The sequence below is a fragment of the Orbicella faveolata genome, unplaced genomic scaffold (assembly GCF_042242905.1).
Source record: "Orbicella faveolata isolate gen_17 unplaced genomic scaffold, um_ofav_v1 contig_24, whole genome shotgun sequence".
In the NCBI taxonomy this organism is placed as follows: domain Eukaryota; kingdom Metazoa; phylum Cnidaria; class Anthozoa; order Scleractinia; family Merulinidae; genus Orbicella; species Orbicella faveolata.
Genome location: NW_028301552.1, coordinates 31544233 through 31565007, shown reverse-complemented (window position 1 = coordinate 31565007; position 20775 = coordinate 31544233). Strand labels below are relative to the sequence as shown.

General features: G+C 38.7%; 1 protein-coding gene across 1 annotated transcript; it reads right to left on the bottom strand.

The window, feature by feature from the left end:
• Window positions 1–1405: 1405 nt before the first annotated feature.
• LOC110065051 (polycystin family receptor for egg jelly-like) lies at window positions 1406–20116 on the bottom strand. Its single transcript, XM_020772160.2, has 17 exons — window positions 19686–20116; window positions 19224–19558; window positions 16367–16508; window positions 15101–15210; window positions 14889–14947; window positions 14397–14551; window positions 13049–13778; window positions 11811–12441; window positions 11285–11449; window positions 10669–10797; window positions 9778–9972; window positions 9306–9542; window positions 7743–8504; window positions 6830–7066; window positions 4667–5950; window positions 4016–4187; window positions 1406–3247 (listed from the first exon to the last, which is right to left on the bottom strand). The coding sequence occupies exons 1-17, from the start codon at window positions 19765–19767 to the stop codon at window positions 1557–1559; spliced, it is 7116 nt and encodes a 2371-aa protein (XP_020627819.1). The 5' UTR covers window positions 19768–20116; the 3' UTR covers window positions 1406–1556.
• Between the last annotated feature and the right edge of the window lie 659 nt (window positions 20117–20775).

Sequence of the window (20775 nt, the reverse complement as noted above, 5' to 3'; positions counted from 1 at the left end):
ACATAATTCTGTTACTGTAAATAAATTGATTTAGGGACGCGTTCTCCCCTATTCCCCTATTGATTTGCGTTTGCCGTTGATCGAAGACACTCACAAGACAGAGCAGAAAACAGTCATAGGTTGTTATTTGTTATATGTAGCCTTTTCGGTGTAGTACAAACTGACTAATGTAGAGCTAAATGCATTTCCATCGTTCGTCTATTGCGGTTCCATGACTGAACGAGATGACTTTTGTCTTTCCAACAATCGCGAGTCGGAGCGCCGTTTTATTATTTTATTGAAACGTTTACTTGAGTATTGTGAACTACTCCAAACTTCAGTGTTTCAACAGATGATCTACCCACTACACAGTGTGGATGAAAGATCTCCGCCATGTATTGCTCACATCGAGCGGGATTAATTACCGAAGTATTTATAAATCCTATATGTGCCGTTATATTGTCAACACTCTGCAAAAACCTTCATCATGTTAACTGAAAAGAAACCGTAAAGAATATGGAAACACTTACCTTGCTAGCCGACTTGCCGATATTCTCCGGGTTATTTTCCTAATTAGTGGCATGATACATTAATAAGTAAGGCAAAATGCAATTAAAAGAGGTAATGTGTAGGACGTATTGTTCTTAGTGTGATAAGTCGTGACTCACTCGCATTCCTCTCTTTTAAAGACGGTTTCTATGTAAGCTTATGTAGCCAGTGCTGCCGGTAGGTTTTCGTGCCTACAGTAGCGCAGGATATCATTGCCAGCAGTTTATTGAAAATTAACGGCTTTTAACAATACTGAAATCACAGAATACCCCCATAGGTACGCCTGTAACAAACTGAGCAATGCCTTCGCAAGCAGTTTTTAACTGTCCTGTTGCTTTTCAGCACACAGGAAAGTGACTTGAATTAAAGCCCAATTATTATCGTTGGTTTCTGTTCTGTGTTTTGAAATAGAGTGAGGCTTTATGAAAAGGTAAATTGTAATTGCCTTTTCCTATACAATTGCAATGTTCTTGTTCTTGCTTTAATTTTTTTGCCCTTTATAAATTTATTTAAACATATCAATGTACAAGGCCAGGAAGCCCAGGGAAGCCAACAGTCCCGTGAGCGGGCGAGATGAACCGAATCTTGTGTTGTGATTGGCTACCCAAGAGGGTAGGTTGGCGCCATCTTGCCCACTCGGGATTACCCGCTGTATCCCGCAGGAAAATAGTGGTCTTTTTCCATGTAATAAAATCCTTTATTGACCAAGCTTGTTCGGTCAAGATGGCTGGATATTGGCCTCGTCCTTTCTTTGTATGTTTATGGACCTCCACTCTGTGTAGGTCCATAAGCACGCAAAAGAAAAAAAAAAAGAACTTGGCCAATATCCAGCAATCTTGACCTCTCGCTTGGTCAATAACCCATATTTATCCAGCCATTTTGTGCGTTCACAGTCCTTTATTGACCACAAGGTCTTAGTTTAAGCTTTCACTTTACATGCCTGTCTTTTTTGTTACTAAAAGCAGACCATAAAAGTGATCTTAGCATTCATCAAGAAATAAGTTTAATTATTCCTTTAAACAAAGTCACTAAACGAATGTTTCGCCCATTTCAGCATTTTTACGATTCCATTCGTCAATCAGATTGATGTATTTGTTTCCGTGGTAAATAAAGTTGTCTGATTTTGAAATTGCACTGTCTGAGTCACTGCTGAACAAAGAAGAAGATGAATAAAATCGAAAATCGTCCAAAGAACCACCAGTTCGATACCATCTTTTGTCTGGGTCATGAATCGTTACCATGGGAACGACATCGTCGATGGACAGTACAGAATTGTCAATATCATCTCTTATGTCGCTGAGCAATCTTATTATATCGGTGAGGGAAGGGTTATCTTCTTCTCGAAATGCAGAGTCCTCGTCCTTTTCATCAGAAGAACTTGCATTTGTAACCTCGTCCTCAAATGTCACGGCAGTTGTCGGCTGCCTTTGACGTACTAATTGAGGAAGTGCTTGAAGAACTTTAATTACCTCCACTTTGGTCTTCTTGGCGACTTTCTTAGTTTTCACCTTGATGTATTTCGAAAGCTTTAAGTCTTCGAGCCCTTTTTGTCCAGTTTCACGAGACTCCGTGTAAGCGTCATTAAGTATAGCCAAGAACATGTTCAGAAAGATCATTACTATGGTCACCATGTAAGCTAAGACGAAAAAAGGTCCAATAATAATACTGACTTCTTGCAGTTCGTGGAAAGGTGCTTTGGAGCCAATTAGCATCAACAGAATAGAGCTGAATGATCGTGCAAATGAACGGTATTCATAAACATTTCTCCCGAACGTTAATACTGTAAGCGAGACGTATGCAGTGATTATTGTCATAAAAGCGAACGTAAACGACAAAAAGTGCTTCGAAGCTATGGCTAGAGTCATTCTCATTTGAATAATGTGTGGGTTGAAGCGAATAATCCTCAGGAGTTTCATCGTCACTAAAAACACAACAAATGCCAACAGCGTCACTTCGAGATCTGACCACAATGCAATGTTGTCCATACTCCAGCTTTGAAATGGATTTTCCTGGACCTTGGTAATGAATTCGCTCGTGTATGTTTCTTTTAAGAAAAACATGGCTAGGGAAACGAAGGAGCTTGTTAAAAGGACCATTTCGAGCCAACTCAAGGGCTTTTTTAAATACGTGCAGCCTTCTTGGTATACTTTGCCAATTTCGGTAGCCACACAAATGAGAATAAGTAACATAAACAATAAATGGCAAGTCTCGTAAAGGCCACGGAAGGTCGGATCCTTGGGTGAGTAAACCGTTAACGTTTTGACCTCTGTTATGGTGTTTGTTCCTCCACTTGGAAACCTCTCAAACAAGAACTTCACAGCACTGAATAAAGAACTGGCTGGCTGATAAATGGTGAATTCTACGAAGACAGCAGCCGTCATATTATCAATCCAATCATTTATTTCTAAGTTGTCGATTACACGTAGCGCATCTTCTGTGTTGTAACCAAGATCAGCGATGAAACCGCCGCCCGAATATGTTGACATCAAACCCTGGAACGACAACGTTTTTAACTCTTCGGCCGTTTCATAACGCCAGGGCCTGGGACAGAGATAGAGTAGTTTGAATTGCTGTTCGAATTCGCTGTGATTGTGGACTGGAATCCATTTTCGCAAGTGATACTTAGTTCTGTCTTCAGTGCTTGAGCTGAGGTGTGATATGCATCGAGGAAACTGCCGGGCAACTTGTGGCTCAATGGGAGTTATCTTACAGTTGGCGTCTGAGAATTAAAAGATGAAAAGTGAAAGAAAATAACTATAGCGAAAAAAATAGTTCTTGGAAAACGGAAGCCACCTCCCATTTTATGTGATGACTATCTACAGAAGTGATGTCTTCTGAAAAAATTCTGGAAAGTACTATCTACAGTACAAGCCTCCTGCTTTTTTTTATGTTGAAAATCCGTGCTCCTCGCTGCCTTCCCATTATTAGATTGTCGGTGCGGCATTCAAAAATCAAAACGGGGCTATTGTCGTCATTCCTAGCTCGATCCACTGATTCAAAATATGCCTACCTCAGAAAGAAATTCGAATAATGTCATGAGGTCTTTTTTGGGATTCGAAAAATACGTCCTATATGACAAACTGAAGAGTGCTTTTGGACGACATGGTAACGATCTTGCAAGTTTAGGAAGGTCATGATTGTGCTGAGAATATGCTTTGGAATCTCTCACTACATTTCTGCTAAACATATCGTCAATAATTTTAGCTCCAATGTATTAAACTTTTACATGGCTTCTCGGTCGGTGCTGATGCTTAATGATGGTTTCTGGAACTTGCAATGAATTGAACACACCTATTTCCTCCGAAGTACTTTCAGATTGCCGTAAAAATTTACTAACATTGCCTGGTACTATTGACGAACACTGACAACAGAACGTCGCTAGCCGAAACTCTGATCAGACTTTTCCGTTTGGAATCCACCACACTATCATTTAGGCTGGACACCTGCAGAACAGAACCTATTTAAAAAAACTGCTTGAGTCACTTACCCTTTTTAAATCTCTTTTGCCTAAGTCTCGGCATTCCTACCATGAACGCCTCTCTGTTTCGGATAAACCCTTCCTTGTAAGAAAAGGGCTTTCCATTGTACCACTTGACGTCGTAAAGGCCTGGCACGAGATTTTCTCTCGTCCAAATCCAGAAGGACTCTATGCTATCTACCTGTTAGACGTAAGTAGCATCCATAACTCATTTAAGTCATAGCTTAAGAAATATAACGTATAAAATACTTCCAGAAATGTGAAAACCGCTAATTGTTTAGTCAACAAGTTTATCACACTCCTAAAACGTTTTCGTTCGATACAAAAAACTTGCGCCCCAACATTAATCAATCCCTGTCAAAGAACTGACTTTCTTAAGAACACATCAGACCCATCCCAGTCATTCAAGACATTTCTCACTGATTATACAAAAACAGAGATATAACTAAAAATAAAGATTAGCTGCCGAGTGTTCATATAACTTGATATATGGTCACGTTAGACAGTCAGTGAACGTACCCTGGGGAAAATGTATGGCTTCTCCACATCAATTCAACTAGGGAGTGATTTTGTGCACTTGCTGGCAGTTGTGCGTCCCATCTTAGCTACGCGGTTGCACCATGGACTATTGTACTACTATTGTAATAGACAACACCATACCTTGTCAAATTGTATGAAGACGTGCTTTACTGCCTCTGTGAGTGTATATCTCTTACTGTCACGGTTACCGTAACACACCATCATTAGAAGAAATATGAACAAAGCAAAGATGACCATTTCTGTCACTGCCTTGATAAATCTACTCTTTAAAACGCTCACAGAGCGTACCTTGTGCAGTTCTTCCTCTCTTAGAGGATAGGAAATGATTTTCTTATCCATATTCTGATTGGAGTGCCCTTGCCCATAAACTTCGTCGTTTTCGATAGGTTTTTTAATGATGAGTGACAACAGCGATACCACAATCACTACTTTAACTGGCTGAATCAGTATTATGTCCTGGAAAAACGAGATCATGACAGAAGCAAGCCACTGATTGGCTACTTCTTTTCCCCACATAAGGCTGTAGAAAACAACGAAGGCAGCGGACACCAATGATGTCATAAGACAGAGGGCCCAGCCAGCATAAACACAGAAACGAGGGAAGCAGCCAGTCGGTTTCTCTCCATCGTCGTTGACTTCGTGACAGTCACCTTCTTTCGAGTCGGGTGGCTTTATATTCCTAAATATTGCAACAACGAGGGCGTTGACAGGTATGGAAACGAGCCCACTCTGGAGCCCTATTTTGATCTGAGTCCACGATAGCCCAATAGGGCCAAGTCTGAACGTGTCTTCGGGTTCAATGCCCTGTTTGTAAAACATGGCGTTGGTAACCATAGCTGCAAACAAGATTGAAAGGCAGCAGGAAAGACGTTGACATCGTGTGAAAGTGTTGTGAGGAGCTTTAGTGAACAACGACAACCATAGGTGCTTCTCGCCAAGAGTTTTGGCGCCCCTGAAATAGAACAGATTACTGAAAGATAAGGATTCTTTTTTTCCCGCGCATCTGATCTCGACCTCGATCTTGCCGTCGCCTTTCTCAAGAGCAAGCCATCTGTTGCCAAGAAAATACCACTTATCGTCAGTTGCATTGCAGGTGACCAACACCTGATGGAAAAACCATGCCGGACTTTCTCCTGAGTTGTCATGCCAGATTTTAATTTTGAACAACGAGCCTAGGGATTCTGAAAGGTGAAGAGTGAATGTGTTTACACTTCCTCGAGCGAAGAACTTCTTTTCTAGATGACTTTGTGTTAACAGAATTGGGGGCGTACACCCGTTCTCACCAAAAAGGATGATAGTCACGTTCGCTGTGGTTCCACAGTTTCTCCAGATCCCTGTTTGGATGGAGATGTCGTAAGAGTAAGTACAGTCACCTCTTGCCTTGAGATGGATGTTCGGTGCAACCTTAAAGCAGAAAATCGAAATATAGAAATGAATGACCGTTTATAGTTTATTGTAACGGAAGCTCAGAAATTCCCTCCTTATTTGCATGACGTTGGTTTAGTCTTTTTCAAACCCTTCTTCGAAATGTAAATATTTCTCGATACCGATATTCATACGTACTTTTCTTCCTAAATAAGTTGCGGTAATCCATTACTTTCATTAATTGGCCATTATTGCTTGTTTATTCTTGCGTGTTTGTCTTTCTTTGTTTTGGTTATGAACAATTTAGTATTTAATTTTCAGCTGAGAATGATTTAGTCTCAGGCTGGATTTGGTGCTTTGATTGTTTTGTGTATTTATTTTCTGCTTTTAAAAAAATGTATTGATGCTACTTTTATTTTGTTAGGAAAAATTAGATACTGATATCTCTCTAAAACTGAAGCTCTAATCTTTTATTTTGAAAAGCCACCAGATTTTTTTCCCTAAATTTCCGGATTTGACCATATCGTTTCACTCCTCCATGGAGATAAATATATGAAAGATCATATATTTGAACTGCGAACAAAGATGCAAAGACCTAAATGACCATTTCTTTTACTCCAGAAGTAAAAGAAATCACTCTAAAGCTAACTAGTTTAAGTGAATAAACCGATAGCTGATTACTTTTTAAAATTGAAAATACATGTGGAGAGCCTGGGCGGAGAGGTGCTATGCAAGTTCAGCGTCCGCTTATTTAAGGACACTTAAGTTGCATAGTAAGCATGATCCCGGCCAGCGATGCAACCTAGACAGCCCTGTCCAGAGTGAAAGCAAGCAGGCAAGTGTGTCTCACACGAGAAAATCAGAAGAAGCAAAACGATATATACGAGGTCTATAAGGGAGAAAAGTTTGATCTGGTACCTGTAAATCATCTTTCTTATCAGCTCTTCTCGCAAAAACAAGACCAATGGCATACAGTCCAAACACCACGCAAACAAAGGACAAGACGACAAAGTTCCCAGTTTCGCCCAGTTTCCCAAACTCAGCGAAAACTTTGTCAAAGTCGATTGGATTTGGCGCCACAAATAAGTCTCCACCAAATGCAGACAGGTGAGTACATAAACAATGAAGTTTAGCTGGTGTAGCCTGACTGCCAACCTTTTGAACGATAAAAGAGTAAAATGAACTGTTAATTGAACGAGAAGCTCATTACCAAATGTTTTCTCAATTAGCGAAATCCTTCCTTGGATAAATTGGTGACCTTTAATTTTCAGTGGGTGAAAAGAATCTAACAATGAATTGATTGAGAATGAGTTACGAGCCAGAGTGATTTGATACATTAATGCCTGAAAGAGAGAAATGATTTGAAAAGGGGAAAGCCACAAAAAGCAAAACATAATGGCAATTTTCATCTAACCAAGAGCGAAGTTTCTGAGTTTTCTATCCATCGGACTTGTACTTACCACGCAAGCACTTACCAGAACCCCCAACCGAAAATCGATAATTTTTTAGCAACTTCAAGACGAAAAAATTGCTCTCAGTCTGGCCCAAGGATAGGCGTAGAAGGAATCTTAGCAGCCGACTGTTGCATGCAATATGCTTATTACAAGACTTCTTAGGACCCACTATCCCACTAATCTGCAATCTTAAGAACGTTGCAGGTGTTATTTGGAAGAATCGAAATGAAACAATTTATTTCTGAGGCATATTTCCAGTACGCTGCACAGAACACTAGGGCTGTCTTAATAACCTTAAAAGAGTAGAGCTGTTCGGCAAATTGGACATACTGAGTACACCAGTACATGCCTCATGCAATGCATGAAACTTTATATACCTGACATCCTCTGCTGGTCCACTCGTCGTCCTCCACTGACCAATACATACATGCTCCCATGGTAACAAACAGATCATACTTTACGTCAGAACCATTCTGGAACTCTAACCTCCCAGTATTTTCCACAGATGGAGGACTCTTCACCTCTACGCATGACCGTTTCTGACGACCGCTGGTATCACGACATCTCCTTCTTCTGCGTGTATCGGTTTTCGTATTGTTCTTCTCGATGGATTTTACAACGTAACGAATAGCCAGAAAGTGAGTACCTGTGTGTCCGGTTATTTTTGGTGATATAGTAAACAGATAAGGATCGGATTGGCAGTCGAAGAATCCATCGTGTTCCGTGTAGCTAAAGCAGGAGGAAAAGTTCGGGACAATCGTTGCAAAGTTATTTTCTGCCGGTGTAGGTCTTACTTTGTATCTGATGTATATTTCAAGTTCCTGGTTATTTGCCGGTATGATCCTAATATTTGCCTCGGCATCGCCATAAGGGAGAAAAATCTTGTGATAGCGCATGTTTTTTATAGAGTCTGAGGGACTTGGTTTAACATAGAACTCTCGCTGTGGCTTCTGTTTCTTGAGATTCTCTTCTTTTTCACGTTGCCAGTTCTTAATGTACATTTCCACGGGTTTGGTGAGGCCCTCCACATGGAGCGGTTTTCCTGAGGTGACGTTTTTTAACGTTACGTCGAGAACAGAAGATTTAATATCTCTAGATTTCGGATGCCACGTGTAAGGATTCACTTTAAATGACACGAGCTAAAAAAGAAGAAGAGGAAGCAGCACCTGTTAAATAATATCTTCAAGCGAACACTTTTTCGCAAGGAGTCTCCCATTTATTGATTATTGAGTTGTTCAGCTGTCCTTAACCTTCAGGGACAAAGTCCATCACACAGCTCCGAAAACTGAAACACTGATACCCTACCGTATGGATGTGCTGACGCAAAGATGACTGATGGACCTGCGCACTTCTGACTGTTTTCTCAAATAGGTGAACGATAATAATAAAGAGGAAAACTAGAAAAATAGAAATTTCAAATGATTGAACTTTTTACTTAACTTTAACAAAAATCATGAATAAAAAGACATATATTAGTTATGCAACGCTCTCGAGTGCTACACCATGGGATATCCCAAGAAAATTCAAGTGACAAGTGGTGTATTCCACGGTATGGCACGAGGGAGCGTTGGATATCTATTTTATTCCATGCCATAGAAAATACAGTGCCCATCACCATCAATGCGACATGCGCGCGGCGCATGATGAGAAGGTTGGATGAAAAACCGTCAAATTTACAGCGGCTTCCTGTATTCTGATTGGCTGTGTTTTCTGTAACAGAAACTGCATCAACCTGATAATTGCATATAATTTAATCAAACAATTGCCAACGACTGCAGCCAGTCAACCAGCGAATTAAGCAATCAACGATCGATCTATCGATGGAAGTAAGGATGCATTGATAAATCAATCAACAGTCGGCTCAGCCTTTCAGTCGGCCTGTCTGTTAAAAGATACCTATTTCGTTTCAAAAAAGGCTAAAGATGATTCATTGTGAATACCTTGACATCGACTACGGTGTTTTCGTCCAGTTGGTCTCCTGGAAACAGGTCCTTGGCATCAGGCAGCTTAACTCCGTTTTCTCCTTTGAGCAACTTACTGACTTTCATTTCAGTGGCTTTTTCAATGCAGGCTGTAAGGTTTATGTACGGAGTGGTAATTATGGTTGGGTTTGCACATAATTCTTCTTCAGTTATGGTGTTGACCATTTCCACGCAATCGTTGGTGATTTTCTTACCCTGTAAAAACAAAAAAAAGAAAAAATCAAACAACAATCGAGCAAAGAGAATGGGGTGTAAAATGTAAATGTAAATCGTATTCAGATAGTGATCATGCACTTAGCTATACAAGCACTAAGCTTAGCTAGTTTACAGGCATGCCACTGAAACAAAGGAAACAAATATTTCAAATAAATGTAACTTTGTGGTAGTATTGTGGTATTCCTTTAATCTTAATTGGGAAAGGGCGTCTTACCTTATTTTTATCGATATGAGCATTCTCCTTTTCGGAATCAATGTCCATGTCCTTGGACGAAGCGGCCAAGACATTTCCTAACCCGGTTAAAATGTTCAAATTGATCTCTGTGCCAACTTCAAGTTCTTTCGTTTCCCTGCTGTTCATGGTTTCCAAGAAAGAAGTGGTTTTTCTTAATAATGCCACTGCATCTTCCTTCAAATAAATGAAAAAAGACAAAATTGCAAACACTATATAACAATAACGAATTATATGCAACTAGCAATGAATGTTTTCCTATTAGCATTTTCCAGATGATACTAGTCTCGAAAAGTATTGTTAGTGACAGTTGTTCTTGAATCAGCAATTTTTGGAGACGTCAATTTTTGCCTTAGTTCCAGAGAGTTTAGCCTTCGAGAGCAACCGGCTTTTTCGGCTCTTGTTTCACGCAGCGAGACAAGAGCTGTAAATAAGGCTATCATTCTCTGCTTGAGATATCGATAGGTTACTATCATTGAAAGCCATACCAACTCTGAATTGGATTGGATTTTTATCACGATTGGTTCGTTTCAGTTCACAGTATAGACTCAACTACAAGAACCCTGGCTTCGGTCCTTCTTCATGCCATTGATATATAATTATAGCTAGATAGTAAGACTATACTCTTTATGCTCAACAAATTATAACAAATAGGAACCAGCTGTTTCAATTTTAAGTCTAAAAAGCTTCTAATTGAAGAAAAAATTTAATGGCCATATTTGTAATCTATACGTCAGGCTTTGAACCACTACAGGTTCTCATACGCAGGTAGGGTTTTACTGCACTGTCTTTAGTTTTAGCGGTTTAAAATTTCAAGGTGGCAGTTTATTGAAACTACAATTAAGTATACCTTAACAAAAGATCATAGCGTACCTGTGAAGACTGTGGGAGAGACTGATCGACTCGCTTCGTGGAGTAAGCTGTAATGACGGCCACTTTGGTAACAAGGTTTAGCCGATCTACTTTAACTCCAGACATTATGTTTAACACGGAGTCTTTAAACTGCAAAATACAGACGGGGCAAACATGTTAAGATAAGTGGTGTTCTTTAACATAAAAAAGAGACAGGCGCGAGTCGGTTCATTGCAAAAGCGATAATGTTCCCCCATAGTTTTCCATTTCCTACTGTTGTGGAATGACGCTAAAATGAATGAAGTTTTAATAAACACACTACAGAAGAAACATTTTGGCAATCTTATATGGATCGAGAACCTTGGAGCGCTAGCTACATCGCACTAACGAAAACCGCCAACTGTCTAATGTCCATATAATTCCTATTGCACGCACAGATGTGCCCGAATTAGTTTCATCCGGCGGCCCAAATTCCCAGTCTCGGCCTTTTAGAACAAAATGGTTCCTTAACGTTTAATACTGCTCATTCTGCTAATGACTTCATTCACTGTTGGTGTTCATGAAGAACATCGCTGTACCTCTCACCCACTGTTATCTTTACTAACAACCTTTCGCAAGCTATTGACATACATCTCACCGATTCATCTTGTTTCAGCTTATCATTGTCATCAACTACAGAGAGAATAGTTATGGCCATATCAGCTGCTTTGTCGACATTGTTGTTCCGAACAAGGTCTCTCATTTCACTCTGTGCTTCGTCAATAAGTTTCAACAACGCTTCTGACGCAGGCGGAGGTCTCACCTAGAAACGCAAAATATAAATGGATATAGCTAAACTGGATTGCAATCCATGTTTACTTCAGAAAAAACCTCGATAATTTTAGCGAGTAGCTATATGTTATGTAGACAGGATGAAGGGTGGCGGTGGGGGGGGGGGGGGGGCAGGACGGTGTAGAGATCAAAATCTTTGTGAGGGTGGATGAGGATTTCATTCAGAAGACGTTAATAAAAGTTGAACCACTAGGTTGCATTATGCTACCGAACTAAAGTTAAAAACAGCGTAATTTTTTTTTCTGGGCTCTTCTACTACAGTTTGTTATTCCAGTTTATAATACCATTTCACTGATATTGCCGTTTAGCTTGTCCGTTATAAGGCATCTTACCTTAGTTTTGACTAGCACCGTTGAAAATTCTCCGTAAGCGTCGATAATCTGAAGATTCAGAGTCCGCTCGTAATCTTTTTCAGGGTCTCCTAAAGGGAGTTTACTGGTCACGTTGCCAACCTTTCCGTCTTGAATGATAATGGTACTGAAACTGAATTTGTACTTGAAAGCATAGCGCAGTGGAATATCTTTATCATACCAACCCAGACAACTGATGTAAAAGTCCGTGATGATGGCACTTCCTTCTCCTGGATTTACATGACAGCCTGTTACTTCGTTATTATTTACAAGTTTCGGAGGTGCATTAACATTAAATGTATAAAGAGCTTGTTCTTGTAGAATTCCGTTATGTTCAGTCGCTGTGACCCGGACTTGGAATTTCTGTCCTTCTTTGATGTTGGTAAGAGCGTCGAGTCTTGGTAAATGAAACTGCGTTGTATTTATACTAGTTCTTGTTAAGCTTGTTGTGTTTTTAAATTCACTCCAGGTGAATTTGCCTTGTCTGTTGGTCGTACGAGTGTGAATGGTCCATGAAAATGTGGCTATCGATATACATGGTCGGTTGGCACAAACCACTCTGAGTGTAAGCTGTCGCACAGGACTGACTTTCGCCCGACAATTATTGATACATCTGAAAAACAAAACGCAAAAATTAAACATCAAAACTTTTTGACGTCAACGGAGAAAAAACAGCAAGTCTTTCAAAGATATAGAATGACACAAAATGTTCAAAGAGCTGCGTATTTTCGGTTGATCTTTACGATAACCCTATGAAATGAAATTGATCTAGTATCTGTAAATTCAAAAGAGGTGCTCTGCACCACGCGTGTGCTTTATCGAGTTTGCAAAATAATCGGAGAATTAGGTACACTATCATTGATTAGTTTGGAATAATATAGCACTATAGAACACGTACCTTTAAGCCAATTATGTTTAGTTGATATATTTGTTTCTTTCAGTACGTTTAAATGGCATGCCGCGCATGAACTAGCTAGTAGCTAAGCGCATTGACGACTATAGACAACAGCATTTCTTTTTTACGTTACGCGCCCTGCGTCACGCGCTCGCTGTGAACGACACGAGTTTGATAAAGTAATCCCCGCTATGACTTGAAAATTCAGTACGCTTTAGGTTATCAAAAATTTTTGGTAACTTTTCCTAGCACATACAAAGCTCAATGAGCATGGTTATTTGAATACTAAAAAAGTACTTGACAAAGCAGCATCAACAAAACTCACCCAACATAGAATGGCACTGCCGGCCTTATTTTCAGCTCATGCTTCGCATAGGATACCCTGCCATCTTTTGCTACTGTCAAGCCAAATAAGTAAGTGCAGTTTGACTTTAGAGAAGGGAGGTGAATGATAGCAGTACTTTCCCTGGAAATTGTGGAGTCGGTCTCATTGGCAATGCCAAAACAAGGTTCCACCTCAACTTTGGGAAAGATCAGAATATCCACTGGATCCCATCGACATGTTCTTTGGCATTGCCACATAAAATTTAATGTCCCGCTTTGAAGCGACTGTGACTCTGGATCGTACGACCCGGAGCCATCTATTGTTGCATTTCCTAATTCCCTTGTAACTGATGCGGGTCCCACGATCTTAGCAATTATATCCGGCAAGCGGATTCTCACAAATCCAAAATCGTACGAGAACGTTCCTGGGATGTTTTCAGAAACTGAAACTTCTACCGAAACGTACACGATACCGGCGCCTAAAAAACTTGGCCGGATACTGATCGTGTTCCTGTCTGTGACTCCATACATTAAAAAAGGTGAAAAGTAAGTTGTTTCAGAGTCGACGGTTGAGAGCATCCATTGGTACTGCGTTTGGTTGCTTTCGAAACAGTTGCTGGTGACAATAGCTTTAAAGATAAGAGGCCCGTCACTAGTAATGATGAGATCTGATTCAGGAACGCTATGTTTTAGCTGCACATCAACATCTGGAGGTTCACAATGGCATCCAACTAAGAGATAAGAAGAAAAATGCTCGTAACAAACTTTTAACTTGAAAGTTTATGCAAGATTCTGTGAGGTCTGGTCAAAACGATGGTAACTGTACTACATGAGAACAACATGACGAACAGGACAAACAACGCCCATTAGCCTACGAACTAATAAGTACACAATAACGTTAAGAAATGATAATCGAGATTCTAGGTGGTACTAGTGAGCTGTATACATGGAAAAGCACAGAAAACACTAAGAAGGAATTGATGACGACTGTGGAAGAAATGGTAAACATTTTGTTAAAAAAAAAAAAACCGATTTGTAGAAATGATAACTTTTTACATAAAGTACACACGATTTATACTGTGGTTCTCTAATAAACATAGTATAGCAATTCGGAGTTTGAGTAGCAGTATAGAAGCGGTTGTTCGTATCTGGGTGGACGGAGAGCTTTAGCGGTACGGGTAGGCCAAGCATGGATAGCGGAATCGTAAACTAAGAAATATCTTGACCACTAAATTCATAGTACAGCTAATGAAATTAAACTCAGTATTTAATGAGATTTATATCTCAAGGCTCGCAACTCTGTTATACGTTTATGTAATACATATTTGTACGGTGAACTTACTACTTACCTGGGTATCTTATTTTCAGATAATCTGACTCGAAAAGATCAGTTTCACTTATGAAGGACTTGAGTTTAGCTATAAGAAGAAGAACGCTGGATTCAGTGCAGTATATGGCAATCTCTGCCGTGGCGAACGTGGCTATCTCTGGGGACGGCTGAGGACTAAAAAAACATAAACAAACTGAAGAATTAAATTGACAATAATGAAAATAAAACACGCTATCATTTGGATCTGAGCGGACACCAAAATGGAAATCAAAATGCACAAATTTTTCGACAAGGTATCAGTATTTTGTGGGTAGAAACTTAGAATATCATGTATTTCCCTGCATGGGGTTACGGGGGCATCAAAATTCCTCGATCTGTTACTTGCCTCATCTGTCTGAAACGCAGCAATCACCCGTAGAATCACATATTTAGCTACCCATATGTCGCAATACTGATTAGCAGTACAGGAAACAAACAAGCAAAGAAACGGGTAAACTAGAGATGTGGTTACCTCAATCTTAAGACCTCGTTATATAAATATCCTCCCACTTTGGTAAAATAAGAATGAATCTGGAAAAGAAAGTAAACGGATATAATTTAACAATCTACATTCCCTTGTATGTCCGAAATCAGCTTAGATTGAAATAGCTACTTACTGAAACTAAGATTCTGCCTTGTTTCTAATAAATTCTAATTTCATTTATGTAAGCTCAATTGACTGACCTCTTCTGTCGCTCTAGATGAGAACTGTATATATTCATCACTGGAAGTGTTCATATGGCTTAGAGTGAATGTGATATTGTGAAACATCAACCAGGCCTCAAAATAATAACCTGAAATAAGGCAATTACATTTTTATTACTCAATCGATTATTCGATCTACCAATGAATGAATGAATCAAGTAATCAATCAATCAATCAATCAATCAATCAATCAATCAGTCAATCAGTCAATCTGTCAATCAGTCAATCTGTCAATCAGTCAATCAGTCAGTCAATCAGTCGATCGGTCAATCAGCCAATTAGTCAATCAGTCAATCAGTCGATCGGTCAATCAGTCAATCAGTCAATCAGTCAATCAGTCAATCAGTTTATCAGTCAATCAGTCAGTCACAGAATGAAGAAATCAATAAAAAGTGTAAAGTAAAAGAACCAGCAACCCAGCAACACATCAAGAATGCACGGTTAGTTTTAAAGAAAACTCTCAGGAATCAGTATTTACCAAACTGGTTTGAAACCTAGAATAGGTCATCAACAAGTTCAAGGGAGAAATTTACGCAAAAGGAGGTTAGAAATAGTTATTAATTTTAAAACTACTACACATTAATTACAAAGACTTAAATTAGGATGTCATGCATTACGAATAGAAATTGGAAAATATGAAAATAGAGAAGCAGTAATCGCAGCATAAGAGCGAACATGTTAAGTATGTGACGAAAATTGCATAGAACATGAACAGCATTTCTTGATGTATTGTCAGGGATATACCTCTATAAGACGTGAGCTGCACTCAAATATCTCAATCGCAGATGCTCGTTACACCAGTTTAAGTGATAACGAGAGGACCAAGTATTTAAAGACAAGAGCAGGCAATAAAGATACATCTAAAATAGTAGGTAAACATATCCATTTAATGTTTCAAAAAAGAAAAGATATTCTTAATTAACAAATGTAATAAGCGCTATGAGTTTTCCAATTAATTGTATAAGGATATGCATGGTAAATGTTATTTTGTATTTTTATTAGTTAATGTTCAAACGTTTATTGTAATTAAACCAATATCTCCCTTTGGAGAGTAAGGCACAATAAAGATATACTATTATTACTATTACTCAGTCACTCAGTCAATCAGTCAATCACTCTTTTCGCTAATCGATCATTCAGTCGGTCGGTCAGTCAGTCAGTTAGTCAGTTAATCAGTCAGGCACTCAGTCAGTTAGTCAGTCAGTCCGTCAAGACAGGCAGTTACGCATAAAAAAAATCAATTACTTGGTTCGCAGCCGTAAATTTCCATTCTGAGTCCAATGTTGTTATGCCAAGTGATCGGCTCCATCATGACTTTTGATGCCAGACCGGGGACTGGTAAGTCGTGTCTTCGTATTTTGTTACTGTCTTTATTCCCATTAAAAACCTGTTAAGACGAGAAGATGAATTCAAACTAACTTCAGCAAATCTGTTCATGATCAGTCATCAAGAGAATGCCAGTAAAGCGATGGTTATGTTAGGTCTGGCATCGAGATACAGCTAACTATCATAAGCTGGGGATTATGACTAAAGGAGCGAATTAGTATAAGTTAGCGACAACGACTTGTAGTCTAAATGTTCTGGCAGACAATATAAAGGATATAAGTCCAGATCTTTTATTTTAGGTATGCTTTGAAATAATAAAGATTGATAAATGTCTTTATTTAACCAAGTTTCCCATTGAGTGTATATACGTGTACAAGATATACAACTAATATCAATAAAGAGACTAATAATTAAAGAAATAAACAATAACCAAAGGGGGTGTTTTTTACGATGTTTTATTGTCATCAAAATTTGCTTCCAAGAAAATAAATACATATATAAAAAAAAAAAAAAAAAAATGTCGCTGAGAATCTTAAATTCCTCAAACCCGGGTATTTATCGTTGTTTACCTGTGAGCAAAAACGAGAAAAGAAAAATAGACAATTGATTCATGCTTTCGCGTTCATCATCGAGGTTTAAATCGTAAATTTAAGTGTCTGCCTAAATCCAGTCTTGGCTGCGACGCCAGAAGCCCCCAGAACGCATTGTCATCTTGCGGGTTTTAACCTGCTCATGCATGGTCACCCCAAGATACTAACCACAAAACAACTACGTTTGCTAAAATGCATGTAGCTTTCTATTTAGTGTGAGTCTATCGATGTTTCCTCACTCATATTTACGCTCAACAATTGATCTATTCCAAAATAAAATTTAATTCATAACAAAATTTGTTGATATAACTATTTTATTTCAAAGACAAAACGCCGCTAAAGATTCCTTTGTTATGTATACCTAGTGGTTGTTACTTCATTCATTGTTTCGTCCCTTGAGCCCCGAAAGAAAACATTAATAGTTAAGCATTGTGTTGATAGTATCCTGTTGAGCTACCTCAAAAATACTATTCTACAAATTCTGCAAAAGAAAGATGTCATTCTCAAATCTCTGTTTGAGGTCCGGCTCGAAGGACTCATCAGTTACGAGGAGTGATTATATTTGTGCAGAGGTTCAAACATTTTCGAGGATTTTGACAAGTCTGGGAACTACAAAATGAAGATTTTTCTAGAAATATGGTAATGCTTATAATCTGAAGTTATTGAAATAAATTTCAAAACTATAACTGCAGGACGAACACGTACTTGTCACTGCTTTTATCATCTGCTTTTATTTTCTTTACATATATTGGAGAACGTGCCTGGCTACCAATTTGTCTATTCAGTATTATACATTTCGCAAGGCATAGTTGCCGGTCAAAGGCTGGATAACACTATTCGCTGAATAAATCGCTTTCCAGTAGATAGGTGTTGACAAAACAAACTTTGATATTCACTGGACAGTGAATTATCCGGTTTAAAGCATGTAATTATCTACACCGTGAGTAACCGGGCCCAAGACTACATTTGTTAGCACCGGAAGGTCCCTGTTGCCCTAATTTTTTTGAAGTTTCTTGTCCGTTTTTATCTAATATAAAATATCTTTTTCATTACAGCTATCACATTTTATTGTTATCTTTTGTTGCTTGTTATTGAAAATAGATATTTATATTCGCTATGGTTTTGCACGTGAGTTAAAAGTTGTAAAAAAGGATATGACTTCGAAACTCACTCTTCGACGTAAAGCAATACTGAGTATTAATTGCCGGCTACGTCTGTACACATTTGTATATGTATTATCAGTTTGTCGGTGTTGATTCTTTTTTGTTAAAATCTTACTCGTTTGTTTTGATTTTGATGTTCGAAAATGTTTGTTGTTTGCGTTTAAACGCTTGTTAAATGGTTTTTCGGCTACGAAGTGTACTTAAGGTACCAGACCAAACTTATTCATTTGACATCAAATATTCAGCATGTAGACAGAACGGTTAAACTCTTTAAATGTAAAATTACCAATAAATCGAGGCATAGCTAGTCAACATTGCTGGCAACAAAAGAGACTCCCCGTCATCAGAAAACAAGTCCGACTTCTATGTATTGTTTTTGTCACAAAATTATCTTCAACATGATAATACGAGAAAATAGTAAAGAACATTTCGACATCGTCAAGTTTCAAATTTCGAAACACGTACTAATACCTGCTAATTTCACTTATTTTCATGTTCATGTGCTTCCTAGAAGCCTTTCAAGCCCAACCGATCAATAAAATTATCATTTCAACAACACAAATATTGGAAATGGACGAGAAAAGGGTTCTGAGATCATTGCAAGAACAATTTTAGCGTTACTTTGTGCACTTACAGAACAATATATGAAATGGACATAATTGCATCGAAAATGAGGAAATTCTATAAAGTGAATTGGATTGGTAAATATATTCAGCAACAATGATTAGGAAATATGTGGTGTAATAAGAATACAAAATTCGTCTCGTAATTAAGAATATTAACGCTCTAACCATAAGCTTGTGACGGAATTACATCTATTTTACACATCACGTACCCAATTTTTGGTTTTTTCATTTTCATCTTTTGATAAAGTATTCAAATTTTAAACTTGACACATTGCCAGGAGGCTTTTAAATCTCTCAATACGTTCCGTCGCGCAAACAAAACGGATCCTAGCGAATTCATCCGATTCTTAGAATGATATCACTCAGTCACAACAAAATCCAGTAACACTGCGCTTACCAAAAGTTTTCCATGAATGTCCTTAAAATAATCGAAGTCCTGCTTGGTGGCATACATCAAGCGATAGCTGGTAACCCATTCCGCAACCGAAGCGTCTCCATAACCCTGAGTCGCAATTCCTGTAATAATCAACTCTTTCCGGAGGTCGATTCTGATCCAAGGTGTCCTTTCGGAGAAACTATAACGGGCCCTGTAGCCTGGTGGCCACGCCGTTAAGTTGAGTCGGGCGCGATGGGCTCCATATGTCGCAAAATCATTGTTGTAAGCTGAGAATGACGAGAACTGTTCATCTTTAATGAGGCCATTCGCAAGACCAAGGGGCATGTTGCATGGGTCTGTGGAGACAATATTTGTGTAAAAATGGCTCCTAACGGTCTTGACTAATGACGCAAAGATGGCATTGGATAAGATTATCATCAGGGCTATTTAAGCTTCCTAGTTAATGATAGCTGCTGGACTTACTTGGGCATCCAGAACTTTTCAAGCTGGCACTCGTAGACAAAGAAACATATATCAATAGCTGCATCCATCTGTAGCGCTTCATTTCAAGACTATTTCTCCTTCAAAGCGTCCTTTTAACGGCTTCAAAAGCCGCCTCATCCTTTCTGCACGCGTTCATATTTGCTGCCGTGTATTAAAAACCCCGAAGGCATTCCCATGTGTGGCAACCATTGTTTAAAATGACAGGCGAAGGTATCACTCGGCCCGCGATTAACACGAGACACTGAAAGGTGAGAAAGAGCTAAAGCCGGATGACAAACAAAACCTCGGTTATTAAAAATTTAAGAAATGATGCATTTGTACAATTTTCTGAACAGCATGGCTCAAGGTTCAAGTTTTCACCACTGAATGAAAGACTAAACACAAAGCAAGAGACTCTCAGCTCTGTTTATCTCAAATGTAATATATGTATAACATTCTTAATCAAGAGAAATTTTTTTCCTAGAAACTATTGCCACAATTACCGTTCGTTTTTTAAACGAGACGAATCTAGAATATCTAATTGCGTGGTAAGTAATGACTCCACCAGCAAGCAAAGCGTGCGCGTAAGTCCTATCTGCATATCAATTGCTTTAATTTGGAGTCTGTCAAAAAGAAAAAAAAAGAAAAAAAAAAAAAAAAACCATTTTTAGTGACTACTATTACAAAACCAAAAACAAAAGTCATTGTTTCGAGGATGGAATTTATTACCAGCCCACAGCAGGCATGACATCAACATTTCAAAAATATTCAACGTAACCGATTGACGTAAACGTTCTTTTGCGGGCTTTCGACGGAAAATGGTGATATCTTTATTGCTTAATTGTATTTACAAGGGATGAGGTTTCATTCTTACAAATGGGTCTGTCAGAACAAAGCTCTTTTTGCCATAAAGGTGTTTAAGGCAGTCAGTGCCATAAAGTGATATTGTTTGAAATAATACCTGCTCATTTTGCCAATCCACCTGTTAAAATGCTCAATTTGTGTGAATCATTAGAACATGCACACAAGGGCTATAAATTGGACAATTTTTAAATGGATAAATCAACATGAGCTCGCATTAAAACTGTCG